General features: G+C 39.9%; 2 protein-coding genes across 4 annotated transcripts in view; one reads left to right on the forward strand and one right to left on the reverse strand.

The window, feature by feature from the left end:
- SRGAP1 (SLIT-ROBO Rho GTPase activating protein 1) overlaps positions 1-23,216 on the reverse strand; it is a 277,813-nt gene that overhangs the window by 223,878 nt on the left and 30,719 nt on the right. The window contains exon 1 of one of the 3 annotated variants that reach the window (XM_019454986.2): positions 5,148-6,110. The exons of the other annotated variants lie outside the window; for them this stretch is intronic. The gene's annotated coding sequence lies outside the window, so the exon portion shown is untranslated. Of the gene's footprint in view, positions 1-5,147; positions 6,111-23,216 lie in introns of those variants that run through there. 3 annotated transcript variants of the gene reach the window in all.
- On the forward strand, positions 107-453 carry LOC128775035 (40S ribosomal protein S15a-like). Its single transcript, XM_053895490.1, has one exon. The coding sequence runs from the start codon at positions 110-112 to the stop codon at positions 443-445; it is 336 nt and encodes a 111-aa protein (XP_053751465.1). The 5' UTR covers positions 107-109; the 3' UTR covers positions 446-453.

The raw sequence follows: 23,216 nt of genomic DNA on the forward strand, positions 1-23,216 counted from the left end.
GTTGCTTTCAAAAAAAGATCCTCATTCCTATGCACAGACACAGTCCCCATAGTATGTACAGAGGGTTCAACAAAACGAGCCATCTTTCTGTGCCACCATATTGGTACTCATGAAGGTTTTGGCAGATGCTCTAAAGAGTATTAATACTGCAAAGAGAGGCAAATGCCAACTTAGGCCATTCTCCAAAATCATCATCCAGTTTCTGACTGTGATGATGAAGCATGGTTACATTGGTTTATTTGAAATCACTGCTGATCACAGAGCTGGGAAAATGGTTGTGAACCTCACGAGCCGATTAAACAAGTGTGGCACGATCAGCCCCAGATTTCGTGTACAACTCAAAGATCTAGAAAAATGGCAGAGTAATTTGCTCCCATCCAGCCAATTTGGTTTCATGGGACTGACAACCTCAGCTGGCATCATGGACCATGAAGAGGTAAGATGAACGCACACAGGGGGAAAAGTCCTGAGATTCTTTTCCTAGGGATGGAATATATACATGCGAATAAAATGCTTCCATTGGAAAAAAAAAAAAAAAAAAAAAAAAGAGCCAGTGCTAGAAATGTAGCAATTTCACAAAACATCTAGACTTACTAACACTCTGTTGCTGTAGGGTCATAACTAGCTGAAGGTCAGCAGTGGAGTTAGACCACTTACACAGGGGACAAACACTGATTTGTTTCTGAGAGAGAGAGAAAACCCACAAAGTTGTGAGATCACGCCCTGAGCCTAAACGGAGTCTGCCGCTTAACTCACTGAGCCACCCAGGCACCCCAAGGGGGTTGGAACTTTCATTCGCACCCCACCCCACCCCCACCTCTAGGGAGGGGAGATGAATGGAGGTTGAATCAATCAATGGTGCCTACGTGATGAAGCCTCGATAAACACTGCTAGGGAAGGCATCTGGCCAGCTCCCAGGCTGCTGAGCACGCAGAAGTGCTGGAGGAATGATGTACCTGGAGAAGGCATGGAAACTCCACACCCCTCCCCATACCAGGCTCTGTGCATCTCTTCCAACTGGCTGTCTGAGTTGTGTCCTTTCATAATAGAGCAGTAATCTAGAAAATAAATGGTTTTCCTGAGTTCTGTGCACCATTCTAGCAAAGGATCAATTGTTTGCCCTGAGGGGGTGGGGCGGGGGGTGGGGTGGGGGGCTGGAATTGGAACTTACAATTCATAGCTGGTTGGTCAAAAGCCAAGGTGACAACCTGGACTTGGAATGGACATCTGAAGTGGGGGCAGCCTTGTAGGGCTGAGCCCTTAGCCTGGGGGATCTGACTATCTCCAGGTAGACAGTGCCAGAATGGAGTTAAATCCTAGGACACAAAGGAGTTAAACTGTAGGACACCTAGCTGCTAAGAATTCCTTGGTGTCAGAAAAATCACCACACATTTGGTGGACAGAGGTATTCTGAGTTGAGTGTAGAGGAAAGAAGAAAAACAGAATTTTCTTTTGCACTGCTGAACTGGGCAATGCAGGGCCGACAGTTCCGTAAACCTTTCCAAACATACTTCCTATATATGTGCAACATTAAACCTTTTCTACAGTGGCTTAATAATTTCCACGTGGGATAAGCAAAAGATCGGAGAAGCCAAAGAAAGACTCTGGTCTTGGTTTAACATTAACTTTCATATTAAACTATCCTATCAGGCCAGATCTTAAAAAGTCACAACAGAGTGCCTTGAACACAGTAAATGCTCAATAAATGTTTTTTCAGTAAACAGATGAAGGCTTTCACTTCCCAGTGCACAACAGAACTCTCTATAGTAGTGATGAGGGAGCGTGGGGCAAGCGGAGGGCAAAGTGCAGGCTAACAGCATCCCACCCCCCCCACCCCCGGTGACACATGTACGATATTCCTTGGACACTCCAGGCCACCCAAAAACAGCAAAGGACAAAAGAGCAAATGGTTTAACTGGTTAAGAGTCTCCACCAGTCTACCAGAAAAGGCAATCCCATCAATGGCCACTAGGAACAACCTACTGTCATTAATGTTAAGGCTTTGCTCTGAAAAACCACCTTGGCTTGACAGTAGTCAGGCCTCCAGTAAGTCTTTAGCATGTGCCAACTCTCCTTGGAAACTCCCTCTTGACGTTATCTCCCCAACTCGGTGAAACAGTCATACACTGCACCACCACGCCCCCCCCAACACACTTGCAGCACAGCTCTTCTGCCCATGGGTCCCGTCCCTGTGCTTTAATAAGATCACCTTTTCGCACCAAAGACTTCTGGAAGAATTCTTTCTTGGTTGTCAGCTCCAGACCCCATGCACTGCCCCCTGCCATTACCCCCCAAATTCATCAGTAGCATCAGATGTAACTACAGTAAGAAAGTTCTAAAGAATATTGAAATGTTTAAATGTTCAGAGCTAATAAAAGTAAAATGTAGCACCTGGATGGCTCAGTCCATGAAGCCTGACTCTTGCTTTGGGCTCAGGTCATATCATCTTGCATTGGGATTCTCTCCCCCGAGCTCTCTCCGCCCCTCCCCCACTCACACACATGGGTGAACACGTGAATGTTCTTTCAAAATAAACATTTTTTTAGAAATCTAAAATGTAGCAGACTTATGTGAGGATTTGTCCAAGGTCACTTACGTAAGTCACTTGGCCTCTCGAGTTGGTTTTCTCTTCCGTACAATAAAGGGATTGGCCTATTTGATTCCTATCCATTTTCAGCTGTCAAATTTTAGCTGTCAGGCATGTCATGGGTATTCAGGAAACCTTTTCTACTTAATAAGTGTAGCGGAGGACAGCTTAAAATGATAAAAATCAGATCTAGAACCTTATTTTATTCTTTTCGCTGAAACCCTCTGCCACTTTGCAGAGTTATTAATACAGAAAAGTACACTTTGATCTCTTCTTAGCCAGAGATGCCCTGCTGCCTGCCTACCGCACGTGTAAGCACTTCTGAGCCCTACATTGGCAAAGCCTGGTTTTCTTACATTAATGGACCCGGCACTGCTCTGCTCAGATCTTCAATTTCTGTATTCTTTCACTTCAGTCTAAAATAAAATCCTCCTCCATTGAAGTCCCAAAATGACACCCTGTTTTTAGTTGACACATACAACATGTATTTTCCAATAAACTAAATAATGTCTGACTGGGGAGTGGGCAGGGAAAGTAGCATAATCACAAAGTAACTATAGCAGCAAAAGACTGGATTCCCTTTGCAGTAGCTTGAGTATGCAGCACAGAGTTCCAAAGATCCTAATTTGGACTGGGGTTTACTATGTTGCTCTTCTTCTAAATGCCTACGTAACTGAACAGCCCAGCTCCATCTGAGATGGCATGCAATCAAGGAAAATAATGGGCCACAGCAAATAACTTCAAAGCCTTGGCACCTCTTAGGTTAATAATATATAATTGCTACAATTTCTTTCAGCACAGTACTTTAATTAAGTGCACTAAAGTCTCTACCTACCAACTTATTTTCAACCACAGGCAGCCATTTTGCACTCTAAAATGAGGTAGCTAGAGTGTTTTTTCAAAAAGTACGCCTCTCCTCAGTAACCTTTCCTGTAACAGTGGCTTAGAGACGAGACACAGGCTCATTCTAAGCCCACCTTCTAAGATTCAAAGAAGAATGAGCTGTACCTTTGAAGAGCTACACAAAGTGCTTACCAAGGTTTTATAAACGAGGTGCCATAAATTTTCCATACTGGACCCTCATGCAATGAAAAAAAAAAAAAAAATGGCCTCAAGAGCCAAAAGGTTAAAAAAAAAAAAAAAAATAGGGTTGGGAAAACATCAACTTTATGCTATTAAAATATACAAAAACAATATACAAAATATACTCTAGAGTATATTTTAAAAATTCCATTCCTAACACTGAAAGAGAAGGTGGGAGGTGAAGGTTTTTGACTCACTACCATCATGACTTAAAGGCATTTATCTACAACAGTTTTCAAAACTTTCATAATGAAACTGGCAGCAACAATTCAGTGTTACTTGTGACTTCATTATTTCAGAAACTATTTTTCACTATCCCTATTTGAGATTTAACTATAGTATTTAGAAATATGGCAGTAACCACCAAAGAAACTAAATACCAAACATTTAAAAATGATTGACACTGCAGTTCAAGGCTGGAGGTGAAAAACGAAAGGCTATTTTTCATTATACGCATGTTTATTCTATTATTTTTAATTATGTGCATATACTAGGTTGGTCATCTTTTTTTTAAGTTTATTTTGAGAGAAAGCAAGTTGGGGAGGGACAGAAAGAGAAGGCACAGAGGAGCCAAAGCAGGCTCTGAGCTGACAGCAGAGTCCGATGTGGGGCCTCAGGAGCTGTGAGATCATGACCTGAGCCAAAGTCAGACGCTTAACCGACTGAGCCACCCAGGCCCCCCCAGGTAGTTTTTTCCCCTATCATCTTCATCGCTGCACTATACTTTTTTGAGGGGGAGGAAGGCACAGAGTCAACCTCCTTTGCCAGTTTATTATCTGAATGTACTAATATCCTCCAAATGTTAGCCCAGGGGTACAGAGGAGGGAATGATAAGCTTTGATGGGGGTCAAAAATAACCTCAAGAGAAGCAGGTGAACCAAAGACCATGGGGTGTAGGGATGGTGAAAAGAACACTGAGGGTCAAGTGACTGAGTAGGGCCATCTCTTACACAAGTCTACTGGAAACACGTAAGCAAGAGGACGGGAAGGACAAGGAAGGACAAACAAGGACAAGAGAGCAGGTATTTGTCATCGGAAAACTTCCCTCTGGTAACAACTCAGGTGTGGGAGTGAAGGCCACTGGACGTGGGCCATGAGCATGCTAAGAGAGAGGTACTGAAGGACTCCCAACAGTGTGGAGGAGCAACCCAGAACCAAGTCCCTGAGTGTCCCAAGGAACGAGAGAGGGTGGGGTCCAGCAGGTGGCCTCACCCCACGGAAGAGGGAGGGCTTCCGTACGAAGAACGAAAAGGTGTCTGGAACCAGCAAAGCGGAGCTGAGCAGGGGGTAGAGCTTCCTCTAGGAAAGGCCCCCAGGGATGTATTTCTCCTTGGAGATGAAGAAACTCAAAGTTTTGGAGGAGCAGCCTATGAAGGCTGGGGTGTTGACTTACAGCAGAACCAGTTTTCCACAAGGCCCAGGAGAAGAGGACAGGAACGGGGCAGAACAGAGCCCGGAGGAGTAGTCGGCTTCCTACCTTTTCTGGCTGAGGACGAAACTGACCAACCACGCAGACCTGCTGTAGGCCAGGTGAAGAGCTTCTTTATTTAAATCCCAGTGAACAATACAGTGTACTATGAGTTTCAGGTGAACCGTGTCATGATTCAGCCCTTGCATACGTTCAGGTGAACAGCTTTCATTGTGCAGCCGCGGGTGCTCGGGCAGGCCTGGCCTGAGGAGTTCAGGCGGTAGCACTTACGCCTGGGGCGCTCCCTCCTCACCCCAGGTGCGGCTGGGCACTGCAGAGGTGGACGGTGAGTGAAGGGGTGTGGGGGCAGAGGCCACACCCCTGGCTTCAACATACACTGCTCACACCATGTTCCTCTAAATAGTTCCAGTTTCAACTTCCCACAGTCAGAAAGCACAACCTTTTGCGTTAACTCGGGTTATTTTTTCCGCCATGAAACCAAAACTCAAGCGTTGGTTAGTAGTCACTGCAGCCAGCAGCATGAAGGAGGAAAAAACACACACCTGAACAACATCCACTCATCTACATCCTCCCTACCAGCTTACTCTCCCCTAACTCTTGGCCTGTCAACCTCAGTTTCTAAAGTGTAAGCGTGGCTCTAAAAAACCATGCTACTCCTTTCTGGTAAAAAACAAAAAACAAAAAACAAAAAAACAAAAAAACAAAAAAACCCAGCACTGGCTTCTTGGGAGTTGGGGAGGAGAGGGGTGAACGAAGATTAATGCTGTTACTCTTATCCAGGGCAGGCATCAGAGCCTGGAGTATTCTGGAAGTACCTGCGAGGTCGAGAGATGTCATCAGTGTGAACCTGCAGCCATTTGTAAAAGTGAAAGAAGGGAGGGAAGCCACAGGTCAGTCAGGGAGAAATGGCATTTCATGGAAAAACTACACAAAGCAGACAAAAGAGTCGCTCATGGTAAATACACAATAACCATGAGACATTCTTATACTTTTATTTCAACTCCCTGTGACTAAGAAACATTTAGTATTTACCATATTTATTCATTCAACAAATATACAGTATGCACCTACGATGTACCCAGCACAGGTTAGATGCTTGGACTAACTCTCTGGGGGAGAAAAAGACGTAACTATTTGGTATGACACACACCAGGTCTCAGGATCTTTAGAGGGAAAAGCCAGTTCAGTTGTTAGCTGTCTCTTATGGCACTACTCACTCACTCCCAAATAACAAAGATCTTACAAAGGGAGAAACAAACCAACTCTGAGGCCATTATTATTTTCTTTATAGGACAGGCTCTCCTGCTTTGCATTCCATTGTTTTTACAGAGCAGATCTCTAAAATGTTGTCAAGTGGCATTAAACCTCTAAGAGCAGCAGCCGTGGCTGCCTGTGTCACTACTTGACTAGACAATTCACACGTGCTATGCTCTTTTAAAACCTACTTAAGTGGAGGACAGGGGAGGAGAGAGGAGGAAATCAGGAGCCCAGGCCAGAAATGCCACCACCACCTCCCAGTTGAGAATTCTCAAAGGAGTTTCAAGCTCTCCTAAAACCCTCTGCTGAGTCAGGAGGGCATTATGTGTGTGGCTTTGCCCCTCTGTCATTCACGCACTCACTCCTTCCTTCCTTCCACAAACAAGCATGGAGCACTTAGCATCCACTCTGCACCTGGCTCTGCCCTGGGCACTGTGGTCACAGGGATGAGGAAAATTACAGGATGGATACTGTTCCCACGCACACGGGGAGGAGAACGACTTTCAAGGCAGAAAAAAACCACACGTGCACAAAATGGGAGTGGGGAGGGGGCCTCTAGGGCCACAGAAAGTAAAATTTAAGAGAAGGAGGAGCCATGGGCAGGGCTGAGGGTGTGTTTTTCTTGGACCAGTCCTCCATCCCCACTGACCCTCTCCATTCATGATCCATCCCAGGTGCCAGGCGCAAGCTTGGTTCTGAACAGAACCATGTCCAGTGTTCATCAGGCTATGCTGTGACCTAGCTGGACATGAGGGCTGCAGAAGGTTCTGTGGCAGCTTAGACTACCTTGGAGGGGCTTCGTTCTGCCATGAGCTGTATTTCTGACCAAGATGGTAGACGTTACACTGTTTTGTGGCAGAATTACCCAACAATGTGAGACCATGGTCATCCTCCCCGGGTAAAAATGGAAGATAGTGACATGTGCCTGGATAGTTGGGAAGCTGCCAATTCTTTTAGTTTTAACAGAATTTTCAGTCACTGAAAAAAAAGCTTTTTGATACAGACAAGAAACATTAATAGCTCCTCACAGTTCTAGAAAAATGTAAAGCTCCTGTCAACGTTTACCCTGTGGTGGGAGAAGATGAAAACCCAGAGTACGCAATGCCTTGGACGTGTTAATCTTGTGATTTGGTCCATCTTGTGCTTTACTTGCAAACCAACTCGGAAAAGAGAAATCTCCACGTTCTAAACAAGAAGACCCAACGTCTGATACTGCAAGAAAAGAGACTCCATACAGAAACTAAATAGCTACAATAAACTCAATGCTACTCAGGGCAACAGATAAAAAGCCTCTGGACTCCATACAGAGTTCTAGAGTCTCTGTGGAAAGTCAGCCCAAGATGGAGGAATGAAGCTGGACCACTTTCTTACACCATACACAAAAATAAACTCAAATGGATTAACAACCTAAATGTGAGACCTGAAACCATAAAAATCCTTGAAGAGAACACAGGCAATAATCACTCTGACATCAGCCGTAGCAACATTTTTCTAGATAGGTCTCCTGAGGCAAGGGAAACAAAAGCAAAAATAACTATTGGGACTACATCAAAATAAAAAGCTTCTGCACAGTGAAGGAAACAATCAACAAAACTAAAAGGCAACCTACTGAATGGGAGAAGATATTTATAAATGATATATCCAATAAAGGGCTAGTACCCAAAATATATAAAGAACTGATACAACTCAATACCCAAAAAACCAAATAATCCAATTTAAAAATGGGCAGAAGACATGAACAGACATTTCTCTAAAGGAAACATAAGGATGGCCAACAGACACAGGAAAAAGATGCTCAGCATCACTCATCATCAGGGAAATGCACATCAAAACCACAATGAGGTATCACTTCACACATGTCAGAATGGCTAGAATCAAAAACACAAGAAATAACTAATGTTGTGAGGATATAGAGAAAAAGGAACCCTTGTGCACTGTTGGTAGGAATGCCAACTGGTGCAGTCACTGTGGAAAACAGTATGGAGGTTCCTTAAAAAATTAAAAATACAATCCGATAATTGTACTACTGGGTATTTACCCAAAAAAGACAAAAATGCTAATTCAAAGGGATACATGCACCCGTGCATTTACTGCAGCATTATTTACAATAACCACATCATAGAAAGAGCCCAGGTGCCCCCGTATAGATGAATGGATAAAGAAGTGGTATAGGTATACAATGGAATATTAGTCATAAAATGAATGAAATCTTGCCATCTGCAACAATATGGGTGGATCTAAAGAATATAATGTTTTTTTATAAATGTTAACTTATTTTTGAGAGACAAAGAGCAAGCAGGGGAGGGGCAGAGAAAGACAGAAACACAGAAGCAGAAGCAGGCTCCAGGCTCTGAGCTGTCGGCACAGAACCCAATGTGGGGCTTGAACTCACAAGCAGTGAGATCATGACCTGAGCTGAAGTCGGACGCTTCAACTATTGAGCCATCCAGCCTCTATCAATATTTCTAAAGGAGAGAACACAGAGCAGACCTGAAAGATCATCTTAAAAGTCTTCCTACTGTGAAAGCCTCAATTCAAAGTGCAGGTTGCAGGCTGTAGGAGAGGGGAAATAAAATGACTGTCGTGGGTGCCTGGGTAGCTCAGTCAGTTTAGCATCTGACTTCAGTTTCAGGTCATGATCTTGTGGTTTGTGAATTCGAGCACCACATTGGGCTCTGTGCTGACAGTGGGGAGCCTACTTGGTATTCTCCCTCTCTCTCCCTTTCTCTGCTACTTCCCTACTTGCTCTCTCTCTCAAAATAAATAAATGAAAAAAAAAAAAAAAAAAAGACTGTCCTTAGTCCAGAAGAAATGGAGCTTCTTGGGCATTACCTTCCAGACAAATCATGATATGGAAAAAGAGGGGGAAAGTTCCGGTGCAGATGGCAAGATGAGATACCAGGACAAAGAGCTGGAAACCTTAAGAAGCCATTCAAAAATCTCGAAGAAAACTTGGAAAGAGCCATTTCTTCTTCTCAAAGCAGACTCTGTTCCTTGAACTGAAAGCTCGTGGTCACTGGATGAGAACATGGGAAGCTGAAAGAAACCTTCTCCAGACAAGAGGCAGCTGCAGACCTGAGACAGCTCAACCGTAATTACACTCAACTTCTAAAGTGGATCCTCCTGCATCTGATGAGTCAAACCTTTTTCTTCCTCCTCTATTGCCAAATCCAATGTTTCCAATGGATCTAAATGGGGCGTTTATCGCAAGAGGATTTCCTCTTCCTCGCCCTTCTCCAGAAAGCATGGAGAAGCATAACCCCCAACTGCCACCTCCACACACACCCCCCCCCCCCCCCCAGCTGGCTATCCATTCAGGGTCTCTTTTCCTCATCCTCCCTCATGTGTTGGGTTTTTCCCTGTATGCTCCTGTGCGGAAAATAGAAGTGAGATACCTTTGGCGGGGGCGGGGGGGTCACTGCGCCTCCACACAAATCCCCTGATCAAAATCCTGACACACACAGGGAGGGCCTTAAGTCATTTTGCATCTTACTTTTTACTGTGAAGTATTTTTGAATTATTTATGGTTAGTTAAAAAATTTACATAAATGTTTTTACTTTTGCTCAAATCGCAACTCTAACGTTTTTGCTTATTTTTGAGAGACACAGAGAGACAGAGCACAAGCAGGGGAGGGGCAGACAGAGAGGGAGACACAGAATCTGAAGCAAGTTCCAGGCTCTGAGCTGTCGGCACAGAGCCCGACGCAGGGCTCAAACCCACAAATGAGAGATCATGACCTGAGCCAAAGTCAGACGCTTAACCTACTGAGCCACCCAGGTGCCCCAACTGCAACTCACTGTAAATTTTAGACAGTTTTTAGTGAAAAGAGATAGTTCAAATCATTACATTATATCATATATTCTAGAAAATATAAGCAGCAAATCTGAATCTGATGAGCCAGACCACTGTTCTCTCAACAATACATTATCCACAAGCAGTTAGTTTCAGCTCCCAGGGACGTTTGAAGTAGCAAATGCTTTTCTTCCTGCCAGTGGCTCTACATAACACAGTTGTAGGAAAAAGGGGAACGCTCCCTGTTGGGCTCCATTTTAAAAATCTACTCCAATAATGTGGGACTCAAAACTAATGACAATATTCAACTATTACATGTAAAAATCTCAGCGACTAATGCTCTACATACTTCTTACTGTATGCATTCAAAAGGATTTCCCTTTACAGGAAATGTCAAAATAGAGGTATGTTTTAAACAATGAATAAGCCCTGGGTAGGGCTGTCAGCATGAAGACACAGTCTGATACTAGAGGCATTTTTACAAGTTCAACAATTTTGTATATGCAACGTCATCTACTTTTAGCCTTTCTCTCCCTATCTCTCCCTCTCCCTCTCTCTCTCTCCCTGTGTGTGTGTGTGTGTGTGTGTGTGTGTGTGTGTGTGTGTCTATGTGTGTGTGTGTGTGTATGTATAATTTTTCTTTAATTTTCAATTTCGGAAGATGTTTGGTCGTAAGAACAAGAGCACTTGCAGTGAGAGATATTTCAGAGTCTACTACCTAGAGGACTTCAAAAAAGGAAAAATGGCTTCCTTCTAACTTCAAGGGAAAAGACTTACCTTGGTAAATTACCTTTGCTACTACAAAAATGTGTTTTGTTTCAAAAGAGAAGCTTTGGGGATAGACTGAGAGACACAAGGGCAGGCCCATCTATAACCGAAGAACAGTCTTACAATTCCATAAACTGGGGTGTGTCCGATCTTATTACCACTTGCCCTGCTGAGTCTTTCATTCTCCTTTGAAAACCTCATGGAAATGAAGACATCCAGGGTTAAATGAGAAAGGTCCCTGCTGGCCTGACCCCAAATGGGAATAAGGGCCTTGGCAAGTGGGCTTGAATGTCCTGCTAGGCAGGTGGTGGCTTGGCAGCCTGTCACCCAGACTGAAGGCTAACGATGCAACTGCATGATGAACCAGATCTGCACTTTGTCTGGGCTGGAACTGGATATCCCCGCACATGCTTCAGGAACCAGCAATGATCTCTGGGCAGCCCCTTATTGGGTCACAGAAGTTTCCACTGCTGACTTCTCACTGGCCTTGAAAAGTTACTTTATGAACTATCTACAGAATGTCATGACTAAGAGTTTTAAGAAAGCTGTCTTGGTCCTTTGTAGGTAACTAATTAGTATTTGGGTACAAAACATAAAAACTAAGAGACCCTGTTTGTTCTCAGACATCTAAGAAGTTGATTTACAAAACAGACTTTAACAAACATTTTGTAAATAAATTCAATAAATTGGTTAACTATAATAAAAGATTTAGGTTCAGTATGATTTTTTTAGTATCTGTCATTTTGAGCAATTAAATAGCATTTTGTCTTTAAAAAAAATTTAAGTTTATTTATTTATTTACTTATTTATTTAGAGAGTGAATGCAAGTGGTGGAGGCAGGGAGACAGAGGGAGAGAAGAGAAAATCCCAAGCAATCTCCACACTGTCAGTGCTGAGCCCGACGTGGGGCTCGAACTCATAAACTTCGAGATCATGACCTGAGCCAAAGTCAGATACTTAACAACTGAGCCACCCAGGCACCCCAAAATTTTTAATTATAAAAACCTTATAGCAACATTATAAATATTGGAAAGTGGAGAGAAAAAAAAAAGAGTTATCCTTAGTCTCAACACTACAGCTTCACTTTTTATCTATTCATCTAAAAATGCATATTTAACTTAATTATATTCATGCTGTATAAGCAACTCCGTATTATAATTTTCCATTTGTTTTCAACATTGCTTACTTTCATAATATTTCCTACTATTTTATTCCATTAAATTACAACTTTTTAAAATATGGTTTGCTTATTATTTGTTAGGGTTTTCATCATTTATTTTACTTTATTTTTTTTAATTTTATTTATTTATTTATTTATTTAGTAATCTCTACTCCCAAAGTGGGGCTCGAACTCACAACCCTGAGACCAAGAGTCACAAGCTCTTAATACACCATATATCACCTCTCGATATTGTGTTAAAAATTTAAGATAGAAAACCAGAAGTAGCTCCAACCAGACAGAAAAACTGAATGGATGAAAAAGTACTCTAAAAATCATTCTAAAATTTAATTAAGATTAAGTTATAGAGAAACCATCAAAAAAAAAAAAAAGAGAGAATATAGTATTTATCAGATCTATGGGGAAGTGATCATTCAGTTTATAAGCAACAGAAGATACGGTAAAAGGAAAGACTGACAATCTCAAATATTAAACATAGGTAATTCAAATAACAATATTCTGACAGTTGACAAAGTCAACTGGCAATAAAATGTAAGCTAATAAGAAAACCACATTTAAAAAACGTTTAAAGTAACTTTTATTTCAAGAAGGACTCCAGGGGCGCCTGGGTGGCTCAGTCGGTTAGGCGGCCGACTTCGGCTCAGGTCATGATCTCGCGGTCCGTGAGTTCGAGCCCCGCGTCAGGCTCTGTGCTGACCGCTCAGAGCCTGGAGCCTGTTTTGGATTCTGTGTCTCCCTCTCTCTCTGACCCTCCCCCGTTCATGCTCACTCTCTCTCTGTCTCAAAAATAAATAAACGTTAAAAAAAAAAAAGGACTCCAGAAGAATAAATTAATGTATATAAAATAGTTTAAGGCAGAAATACGTTAAAACAGCACTCTGGACATACACTTGATTTTCAAATACAACGGCTATGGGTACTCTGAAGCCTCTTGTTTCTTTCAAAAAGTATTACTACACCAACAAAGACTCTACACACATTAAATGGTAATAATGAGTGCTAAAGAAATGATGAACACCATGAAATGACTTACATGAATTATATTTAATCCTCACAATAACATATGCCTCCGTACTATTATTACCTGCATGTTACAGGTAAGGAAAGTGAGGTAAAGAGGTCAACTAACCTGAACAAGGTCATGGAGCTGGGATGGGAATCTAAACATCGTGATCCAAAGCCAGCATCTAGTCAATATGCTATAAACTTTACTGGTCCTCCAAACAAAATGTAACTGCTAAAATCTATCACCATAGGCTATCAACTTAAAATGATAAATTCTTTCTCCTTACGAATGATTATTACCATGCAAATGAAATTCTGATAACCTTTTCTATCCCCATGATACGGTAATATTATTCCATATATGTATCATAAAATATCCATAAGTGGTTTACTGTAATGTATCAATGATCTAGATCCCATGCAAGCACTTTGATGTATCAGCCCAGTCGTATGTTCACACACCATTGTGTCTACTGCAGAAAATTACTATCTGTAATCTCAAGAGCTCAATGCCACTGGATTTCAACTAAGGTAAGGTGTGACCCTGACAGTTTCCAGAAAGTCAATGTGACTTTGTAGGTGGTAGAACCGCTGTTGGCTGCTCTCCTGCAATGCTATTACACAATCGGCACCAAAAAAATGAAGGATAAGAAAACAGTCAACTTCCCGAAATACACAGTACCTGTCCTTTTGGATTATGGGCACTGAAAAAAGCGTTGACAGCAATGTGTGGCTCTGGAGTGACGCCCTCCCCACCCCTCCCCCTCCCAATCTGGCTATATTTTTGAGAGGGACCCTAGCAAAGTGAAGAGCATACAGATAAAGGATGTCGGTCAGGCTACTGAGAGGCCTGGACAGCACCATGCACTCATTCATTCACACATCAACACATTTTTAAGGTGCACCCAGGGTATCCCAGGAGCAGCAAACCAAAAAAAGAATCAGAGCCCCTATCCTTATAAACCTGCAGTTCTACAGAGAGAAACCAGAGAAAATAATGAGAATATAACATAGAGTGTGGTTTAAAAGAGGTCACAGAAGGTGCTTTCAGATTTCAGAAGATGAAGAAGAAACTGGGGACCTGAGATACCATACTCTATGAGGTCTGGGCTCTCAGGATCAGTGCTGGAGCCACAGGTTGGAACCTGGGGATGGGGATGCTCCAACTGAGGGTCTTGGCCCAGAGCAACATCAAGGCTTAATCCCCTAAGAGGATCTCCAGTTACCTCAAACCAGATCACCTTCCATTGGCGGTGGTGGGGGCTGGGTTAAATTTGGGTAAGTTAATAACGTTCACTTACAGTTGGTCACTACTTTTTAAGAAGAAGAGACAAATTCACTATTTAGTAACTGATTCTATTCAAGAGTGACTGATCTGGGTATTTTAAAAGAATTCCCATGAATTTGCTTCTGCCCACACCAGTGCCCCTCAAAGTATGACTGTGTGGGTCAGAGCTACCAGTCTGCCATATCTTTATCACCAGTCCCCAAAGAAATAAGCAGAGAGATTAGATTTAGAAATTTTACGTGTTTACTAGATCTCATAAAAAAAAAAATGGGGCTGTGTATATATCTATCTGCCTTTGTTTATTTCATTTTTGTAATAATTCACCTTAGTGTATTTTATAAAAACATTGATTCATGACACGTTGGAAAAAAAATAGCCTTTCACCACAGATAGTTTGAGAGGCACAGTTCCAAATAATTTTGAGTGTGTAATTACACAGAAGTGTATTTCCTTCCAACTCTTAAAAAAACCAAAGGACGTAAAATAACAAAAAAGTTTTTAAAAACAAAAAAAGCTTTGATGTAGCCGTCAAGGTAAGATTCTCACCTAAGTTTTTAAGAACTATCATTTATTGGATTTATCTTTTTCAGGCACTGAGGCTTACACTTTATTTTTTAATTTTTATTTATTTTTATTTATTTATTTATTTATTTATTTTTTTTTTGAGAGACACAGAGTGTGACCAGGGGAGTGGCAGAGAGAGAGAGGGAGACACAGAATCCAAAGCAGACTCCAGGCTCTGAGCTGTCAACATAGAGCCTGACGTGGGGCTGAAACCCACAAACCAAAAGATCATGTCCTGAGCCGAAGTCAGACACTTAACCAACTGAGCCACGTAGGCACCCTGAGCCTTACACTTTATATGCATGGGCTCATTCAATCCTCATAGCAACCCAACAAAGTAAAAATTATCACTATTTTACCCGTGAGAAAACTGAGCCCTAAGAAAGCCACGTCACAAAACAATAACTTGCAGGTAGTAAGGGGTAGAACAACAGGTGAACTGCAAAAGATTGAACTGCAAAGCCAGAACACGATCCTAAGATAACTCAGCATCTACTTACTTATGAATCAACAGGTGTAATGTCTAACCTCTCAGGCAAGCAAGGCACTCCCCATTCCCCCTGGCTCTGTTCCAAGAGATGTGAGGGAACCTGACTACCAAAGTCAACTGTCATACAAACTGCAACTTTGAGAACAAGAATTTGTCTCTGATTTTTAAAAAGGCCACCAACAAACTCTTAATTCTCTACAGTAGTATTTGGCAAACTACCGTCCATGGGCAAAATCCAGCTTACCTCCTGTTTTTATAAATACAGCTTTCCCAGAATACAGCCATGCCCATTAATCTACACATTGTAATTTATGGCCAGTCTTGGATACAAATGGCAGAGGAGAGTAGTTGTGACAGTGACCATAAGAGCTACAATGCCTATAATGTTAACTTCCTGGCTTTTAACAGAGAAAGCTTGTCAACTCCTCCGTATCAGTAAGACCGGCAACAGCACAGATTATGAATCAATAAAGAAAGTTCCAATCTCATTTTAGACATTAGGATTCAGTGTCTGACATAACAAAACTTCTCTCATGTTGGCTTTAGAGCTGACTTGCATTCTGGATATTTTTTCCCTTTGTCAAATATTTATTTACTTGTCTGTTTATTTATTTATTGTTAAAGTTTATTTTTGAGAGAAAAAGATGGGGGGGGAGGGGCAGAGAGAGAGGGGGAGAGAGAGAATCCCAAGCTGATGAGGGGCTCGAACTCAAAGTACCAAACGGTGAGATCAAGACCTGGGCCAAAATCAGGAGTCAGACGCTTAACCGACTGGCCATCCAGGTGCACCCCCCCCCGCCCCCACCCTCGGTCAAGTTTTTAAAGGAAAATGTACCAACTAGCAAATTCTCTCAAGTGAGGGTGGCAGAAAGGTGAAGTGTTTTAAATAACCTACAACATAAAGAGGCTCTGTCATCAACTGGTAGCAGCGGTGTTGTAAGAACCACAGTGGACTTCAGGCATACATTCTTAACACTTTCCACATATTTGTGAGGATTTCAGGTAATCCTTCTAATGACCCCAGGAAGGTGAGGCCACCAGGTCCCAGTGAGATTTGGTAACCTGATTAGGACAGGGCTGAGAAGCTAATAAGTACTGAATCTACAATCTGGTCCAACACTCACTCGGACTCTGAAGCTCACCCGGCACTTCTCCCTTGTGTTGACAAAGAACGGCAACATGCAAAAGAATCTAAATTAATCTAAATCTACCTCAAAATGTAAAGTAACAAGATATAACCAAATTTTTTAAAATGAGAATTTGTTAATATTATAGACCATCAAAATGAAGTAACCAGATACTTGTAACACTACCATTAACCTTTGAAAACAAATGTTTCACCCGACAATTTTATTTACTTAAATGAGTCTGAGTTTCTGTTTTAACAAAAAAGAGAAAAAAAACATGACAGAGACACATCTTAATTACAGGCTTTTTTGGTTCTGATAGGAATGGTATTTTCCTATTAGATTATACTTTCCAGAAGAACAATGCCATTTAAATCCTTCTGAAGGGAAAAATGCCTTCCAGTGGATCTACGTTTGCAAAAAAGAAAGCATTGGCAGAGTCAAGTTTTCCCAAAGTACATATACATATGCCAAATAAGTACAGTTAGAAAACTAAAGAGGCATTCCGATCCATTATTCTCATTTTCAACATTACTGCTAGTTAAGGAGGTGCCATTCAATTCCTAAGTCTGGTTCATTGGCTCGCTAATAATTTCTAAGCAGAAAATGACACAGCCAACCAAAATCATATATAGTAAGAAAATAAATTGTATTTGATCCTAAAAAAGTTAAAACACTCTAGTTGGTTACCTATTTGCATAACCAATAAATTCACCAAATCACGTCTGTCTTCTAAATTGATTTTGACATACACCATTCTGCTTGTCACAGTATTTTAGTCAGAAATACTTGTTGCATAGTATATAGACTACTTCTAAACGGTAGAAACATCTTAAACTGTGTAGTTTTTAAACATAATTCTTCATCAAAGGGTTATATGCTTTTTGGAATTTGAGTTCCACAAACACTGTAATTTCACTGTTAAACATATTTACAGGGTCATACATATTCAAATTATGTAATAAAGATAGTACAAACGGCTGATAAAATGCAATTAACATTCATTTACAGTAGCTTAGCAGGCTTTGCCAAATGCTACTTCCCGTAACAGGCTATGAGGCTCTGATTGCATTAAGCTTCCCAATTATTCTTTTCTATCCTATGGTATTTTAACACTATTTCTGAGATTCCAAAAATCATCAGCAAGTGGATTTCAAGGTCTTTCGGAGTTCACAAGGCCTCTAGTCCATGATATTAAAATATTTTTCCCAGGTGCCTATGTCTTCCAAGTTCATATTTCTGAATTTCTTATATTTTTATAAACGATGGTTATTTTCGAATTCTGTGATCTTTCCAGTTTAAGTCTATAAAACTGAGACCTCTGATAAAAGGTTTTTCAAACTTTTCATGTTGGTTTCATATAAATAAACACACATTTTTGAAAAAGCACATTACTCTCAATTTCCTCTGGTACATTTCAGATATATTCTGTCTTAGAGATACAATAAACATGATTATTATGTTTTAAGCAGTAAACACTGCTGTCAGCACATTACTTTCATTAAGTGAATTTTATCATTCGGTTTCATAAACAGCAGCTGGTTATTCTTGCTGTCTCATTACTTCCTCATAGAGATCAGCAAGCCTTGGGAAGTGACTATTTACAATTAAGAAACTTTGTATATTACAGAGACCTCTAAACTTGTAATCAACTAGAGATTCAAATTATGTCCTTTTATAGAATTAATGGACCTTTGTATACCAAACACACTCCTACTATCCCACCAAAAAACGTTTGAGGCTATGAAAAATGTGCCTATTTCTTGCTTAACCTTGTAACCTTAGGACAGGTCAAAAAGGATGTCTGAGATAGAAGCTTTGTGATAATCTTTTTCAAGTCCTTCATGTTCTAAACTTTTAAAACTATAACTTTAGAAATATATTTAAAGAAATCTCAGTGCCAATTTGTACATAAAATATGCCGATACACATTTCTTTTTTTTTTTTTTTTTAATGTTTCTTTACTTTTGAGAGAGAGAGAGAGAGAGAAAGATAGCAAGAGCAGGGGAGGGGCACAGAGAGGGGGAGACAGAGGATCTGAAGCTGGCTCTGCGCTGACAGCAGAGAGCCCTAAATGGGGCTCGAACCCACGAACCATGAGATCATGACCCCAGCCTAAGTCAGACGCTTAAGCAATTGAGCCACCCAAGCGTCCCACCAATACACATATTTCTGATTCAATAACATGCTACTTAACAGTGCAATTTCCTCATTTACATACATTTTAAGACTCATAAGAACATAAAAATTCTCAGTTGGGAACAGCTAACATTTTAACAGCTTTCTCACTGGAGACCTTCCTGCTAGGAAACTGAAATAAAAGAAAATATTAGAAATCTGATCTTTAAGAGTCCAAACAATTATTTATGGAGCACTTAACTCTATACTAGGTAAGTGCTGGGGCATATATATGATAGATAACGGAGCACAGTCTATGGGAAACAGATGTTGAACAAACATCTGTCTGTTATAAAAATAATTAATTACAATTAGAGGGAGGTTAAAAGTATTTTTCTTATTTATAAAAATAAATATCACAACAGTAAAAAAAAAAAAAAAAAAAAAGTATTTGAAAGCTCACTATGGTGCCAGGCATCATTTTAGTGCTTTACATGTGCTCATATATATGTTTATACATATAACAAATACATATTTGCTATGGAAAATTTGGATAATACAGGAACACACAAAGAAAATTTTAAAAAGTTGTCAGTCCCATTTACTCAGAAATGATGACTATGATATTCTGGTGTATATCATATTTTATTCACCATAGATTTTTTTCCCGCACTTACTAGCATATCTTGAAAGGTTTCTTTTGGATTTAAAATAATCTTCAAATTCATAATTTTAGTGGTTCCATAATACTCTAATCCCTGTACATACCATAATTGATTTATTTCCTGACTCTTAGAGATTTATATGGCTTCTAATTATCATTTTTTAAGGCTTATTTATTTATTTTGGGAGATAAAGAACGCATCAGAGGAGTGACAGAGAGAGAGAGAGAGAGAGAGAGAGAGAGAGAGGCAGAATCTGAAGCAGGCTCCAGGCTCTGAGCTGTCAGCACAGAACCTGACATGGGGCTCAAATCCATAAACCATGAGATCATGACCCGAGCTGAAGTTGGACACAACTGACTGAGCCACCCAGGGGCCCCTCATTTTTTTTTTAAAGAAAACTATGATGACGATTCTTATGCATTTTGCATAAGAATTTAATCTTATTGTTGATTAAATATGATTATGCATTTAATCATCTCTGATTATTTCCTTTGGATAGACTTCTAAAAGTGAGATTACAGGACCCAATTACACTCCACAAAGAGTGTATCAGTTTATATACCCTCATGAAGAATTGTGTTTATCATGCCACACCCTTCACTGAATCAAATATTATCCATTTTCCAACTTGAAAAGTACAATTACATGTCACTCTGTGTGGTCAACCTATGCAGCAAACATTCCTTAACTATGGTTATATGTAACATATTTTTTCCAAGAAGACAACTTAATCACATTGAATAGCATTAATCTTTTGAAAACTTCAACTGGCAAACACTATATATATATATATATATATATATATATATATATATATATATATATTTTTTTTTTTTTTTTTTTTTTTTTTTTTTTTTTAGAACTTAAGGAAAAATCATTTATGCGAGCTCCCTAACACAAATACTTCCTGCCAGAAGTCAGGACATTAGGATTTTTTCTCAGATTAAATTCATGTTGAGGCAAAAATTCCAAAGTAGTGTTAAGAAAATGTAGAGACCTGTGATTCGGCATACAGAACATACTGATTTAGAAATAATGACTAAAATGAAACAAAATGAAGAGTAAAGCAATTACCACAGAGAACTGACCATAACAAAAATTAGAGATACAAGCAACTCCACTATGGACAAAAGAAATAGAATGCATAATGCGTCATTCTCAAATGAGTCATTACAATTTTTGGAAAAAAGTCAAAGTCCTAACTGGAGAGAGATACCCTCACCCACAATGTCTGGCCTTGAATTCTTCTCTGCTTAATAGCCCTCAAGGGCCCCGGAAGTTGCTAGAAAATGGATACAACAGATAAGAGACTCCTTGCACAGCTGGACTTTAAAAACTAGAAATGGGGATAGATTTCATCTTTGCAGAAATGCGCTAATGGACGAAATTTGAAGAGGACACATAAAAAGACCTTTGGAATAAAGAACCAAAGCTCTTCATTATTGGCTAAAAGTAGTGAGAGTGGGACTGGAATTCTGGACAAGCCATCTGATATGTACCCTGGACTTAAGTTCACTTAGGGTCCACGGCACCAGGCCCATCACCAAAGTGTTACGGGACAAAACCAAAATATGCCTTCCTCAAGAGGAAATATTACAAGGAGGTCCAAAGAAAAATTACCATCAATAACAAAGCATTTCCCACATTTATACTATCTCCATGTAGAGAAAGACATTCAATATAATTCTGCGTGTTTGTGAAAAAATATTTTTTCTGAATTTTTATTTTTTTTCTATAGAACGTATTTCTGAACTAAAAGATACAGCAACGAACTCCCAAGTTGTATTAATAAATCTTCACTCACTAAATTTCAGCGGACATAACAATAAGTAACACTTCAGTCAGCAAACAGCTATTCAGTCATTATTTGTTCTAGGCACTGTGCTGTGTGCCAGGAACAGAGCACAAAATTCTCACAGGATCCCAGTCCTCAGAAAGCTCACAGTCTGGCAGGCTAAATACACACTTAAACATGAGCCAGCAGTTGTCAAAGGGCTTTCGAATCTATCAAGATTTAAAACCCCTGAAAGTGACAGAGTTCTCAGAATGAAGATGAAAATTGTATTTTTCCCCTCCACACAGAACATGAAAACGGGATGAAAGAAAGTCCAATGGAACTACCTGATCCTCTCTTTCCAAATATTATTTCCAAAGATACACATATGCATTTATCACATGACTCCATAAATGAAAATTTTCAAATTAAAAAGAAAACCTACTCTTAGTCCTTCTTATTTAGTCCCAACTGGCTACAATGCAGCAAAGTAACCCAGCTGATGTCATATACAATTAAATGTTTTTCAAAGAGTCAATGCAGATTTAACTTTTTTTTCTCAAAATGGAAATAGCTTAAATTTCTTTGATAATGCATCTTTCTATGACTTTTGAAATAATCAAATAAACTTTTTAAAAATCAAGATAATATTAATAATCATTATGAGGTAACTAAACAGACAAATGACAGGATTAAGTTCTGAAGTAACTTCCATTAGTTCCTCAAAAAATTAAAGTATATGACCCAGCAATTCCACTTCTGGGTATATATCTGAAGGAAACAAAATACTGCCTCAAAAAGATATCTGCACCCCCACTTTCTGCATTATTTAGAATAGTTATGGTATGGGAACAAACTAAGTGTCCATTGATGGATAAATGGATAAAGAAAATGTGATACATACACACATGTGTGTGCACACGTGTGTATGTATATACACACACACACACACAGGAATATTATTTATCAATAAAAAAGAAAGAAATGTTGCCATTTGCAACACGTGTATGGACCTTGAGGGCATCATGCTAAGTGAAATAAGTCAGAGAGATAGACAAATACCATATGGTATCATATGGGGAATATTTTTTTTTTTAAAGCCAAATTCATAGAAATAGAGAATATAATGGTGGTTGCCAGGGGCTGCGGGGTGGGGGTGGGGTGGAAGAGGAGAACAGAATATTAGTCAAAGAGCACAAACTTCCATATATAAGATACATAAGTTCTGGAAATGTAATATACAGAATGATTATAACCATACTGTATTATACATTTGATAGTTGCTAAGAGAGTAAATCTTAAATGTTTTCACCACAAACAAAAAAACTGTAACTATGTGAAGTGATGGATGTGTTAACTAACTTTACTGTAGTAATCGTTTTGTGATACATATGCATATCAACTCAGTATCTTGTAACACCTTAAATGTACAGAATGTTATATCAATTATTTATCAATAAAGCTGGAGAAAAAAACATTAACCTCTATTAGCTGATAGTATGGAACTAATCCCCTAGTATAAAGTTTAACAACGATAAAACATCATGCTATATACAGATTTTTAAAAACTTATTTGAGACCAGATAAGCAAAGCAAGGAAATTCTTCTGCAACATTTGTTTTGCACACCTAACTCATAGCCAGGCTTTAACAATGGTTTTAAAAATTATCTAATTTAATCTTCCCAGCAGCACTGAGATGGAGAGCTATATCCCTATTTATAAGCAAGGAAACTGAGGCTCAGAAAGGCAACATAACTCGCCCAAGGTCTTGTTACTAGAAGGTGGTAGGATCAGAACTGAAACTCCAAGTCAGATGGCTCCTGGTACCCTGATGCCTCCTACACAGAATATACAAATAAGACATGACAAATACTTGTGGGGAAAATTACCAGAATGCTTCTCCATGGAGCCATAATCTCAACTGCCTCCTTTCTTTTTTTTTCCTTGTCTATTTTATTAAAATTTTTTTTTGTTTTAATGTTTGTTTTTGAGAGAGAGAGAGCGAGCGAGCAGAGGAGGGGCAGAGGGAGAGGGAGACACAGAATCTGAAGTAGGCTCCAGGGTCTGAGCTGTCAGCACAGAGCCTG

The sequence above is a fragment of the Panthera pardus genome, unplaced genomic scaffold, assembly GCF_024362965.1.
Source record: "Panthera pardus isolate Hobbes unplaced genomic scaffold, ASM2436296v1 HiC_scaffold_6, whole genome shotgun sequence".
Taxonomy (NCBI): domain Eukaryota; kingdom Metazoa; phylum Chordata; class Mammalia; order Carnivora; family Felidae; genus Panthera; species Panthera pardus.

What these genes read in the sequence shown, in the direction of transcription:
- LOC128775035 (XM_053895490.1), top strand. Translation starts at nt 110, where the DNA reads ATGAAGGTTTTGGCAGATGCTCTAAAGAGTATTAATACTGCAAAGAGA.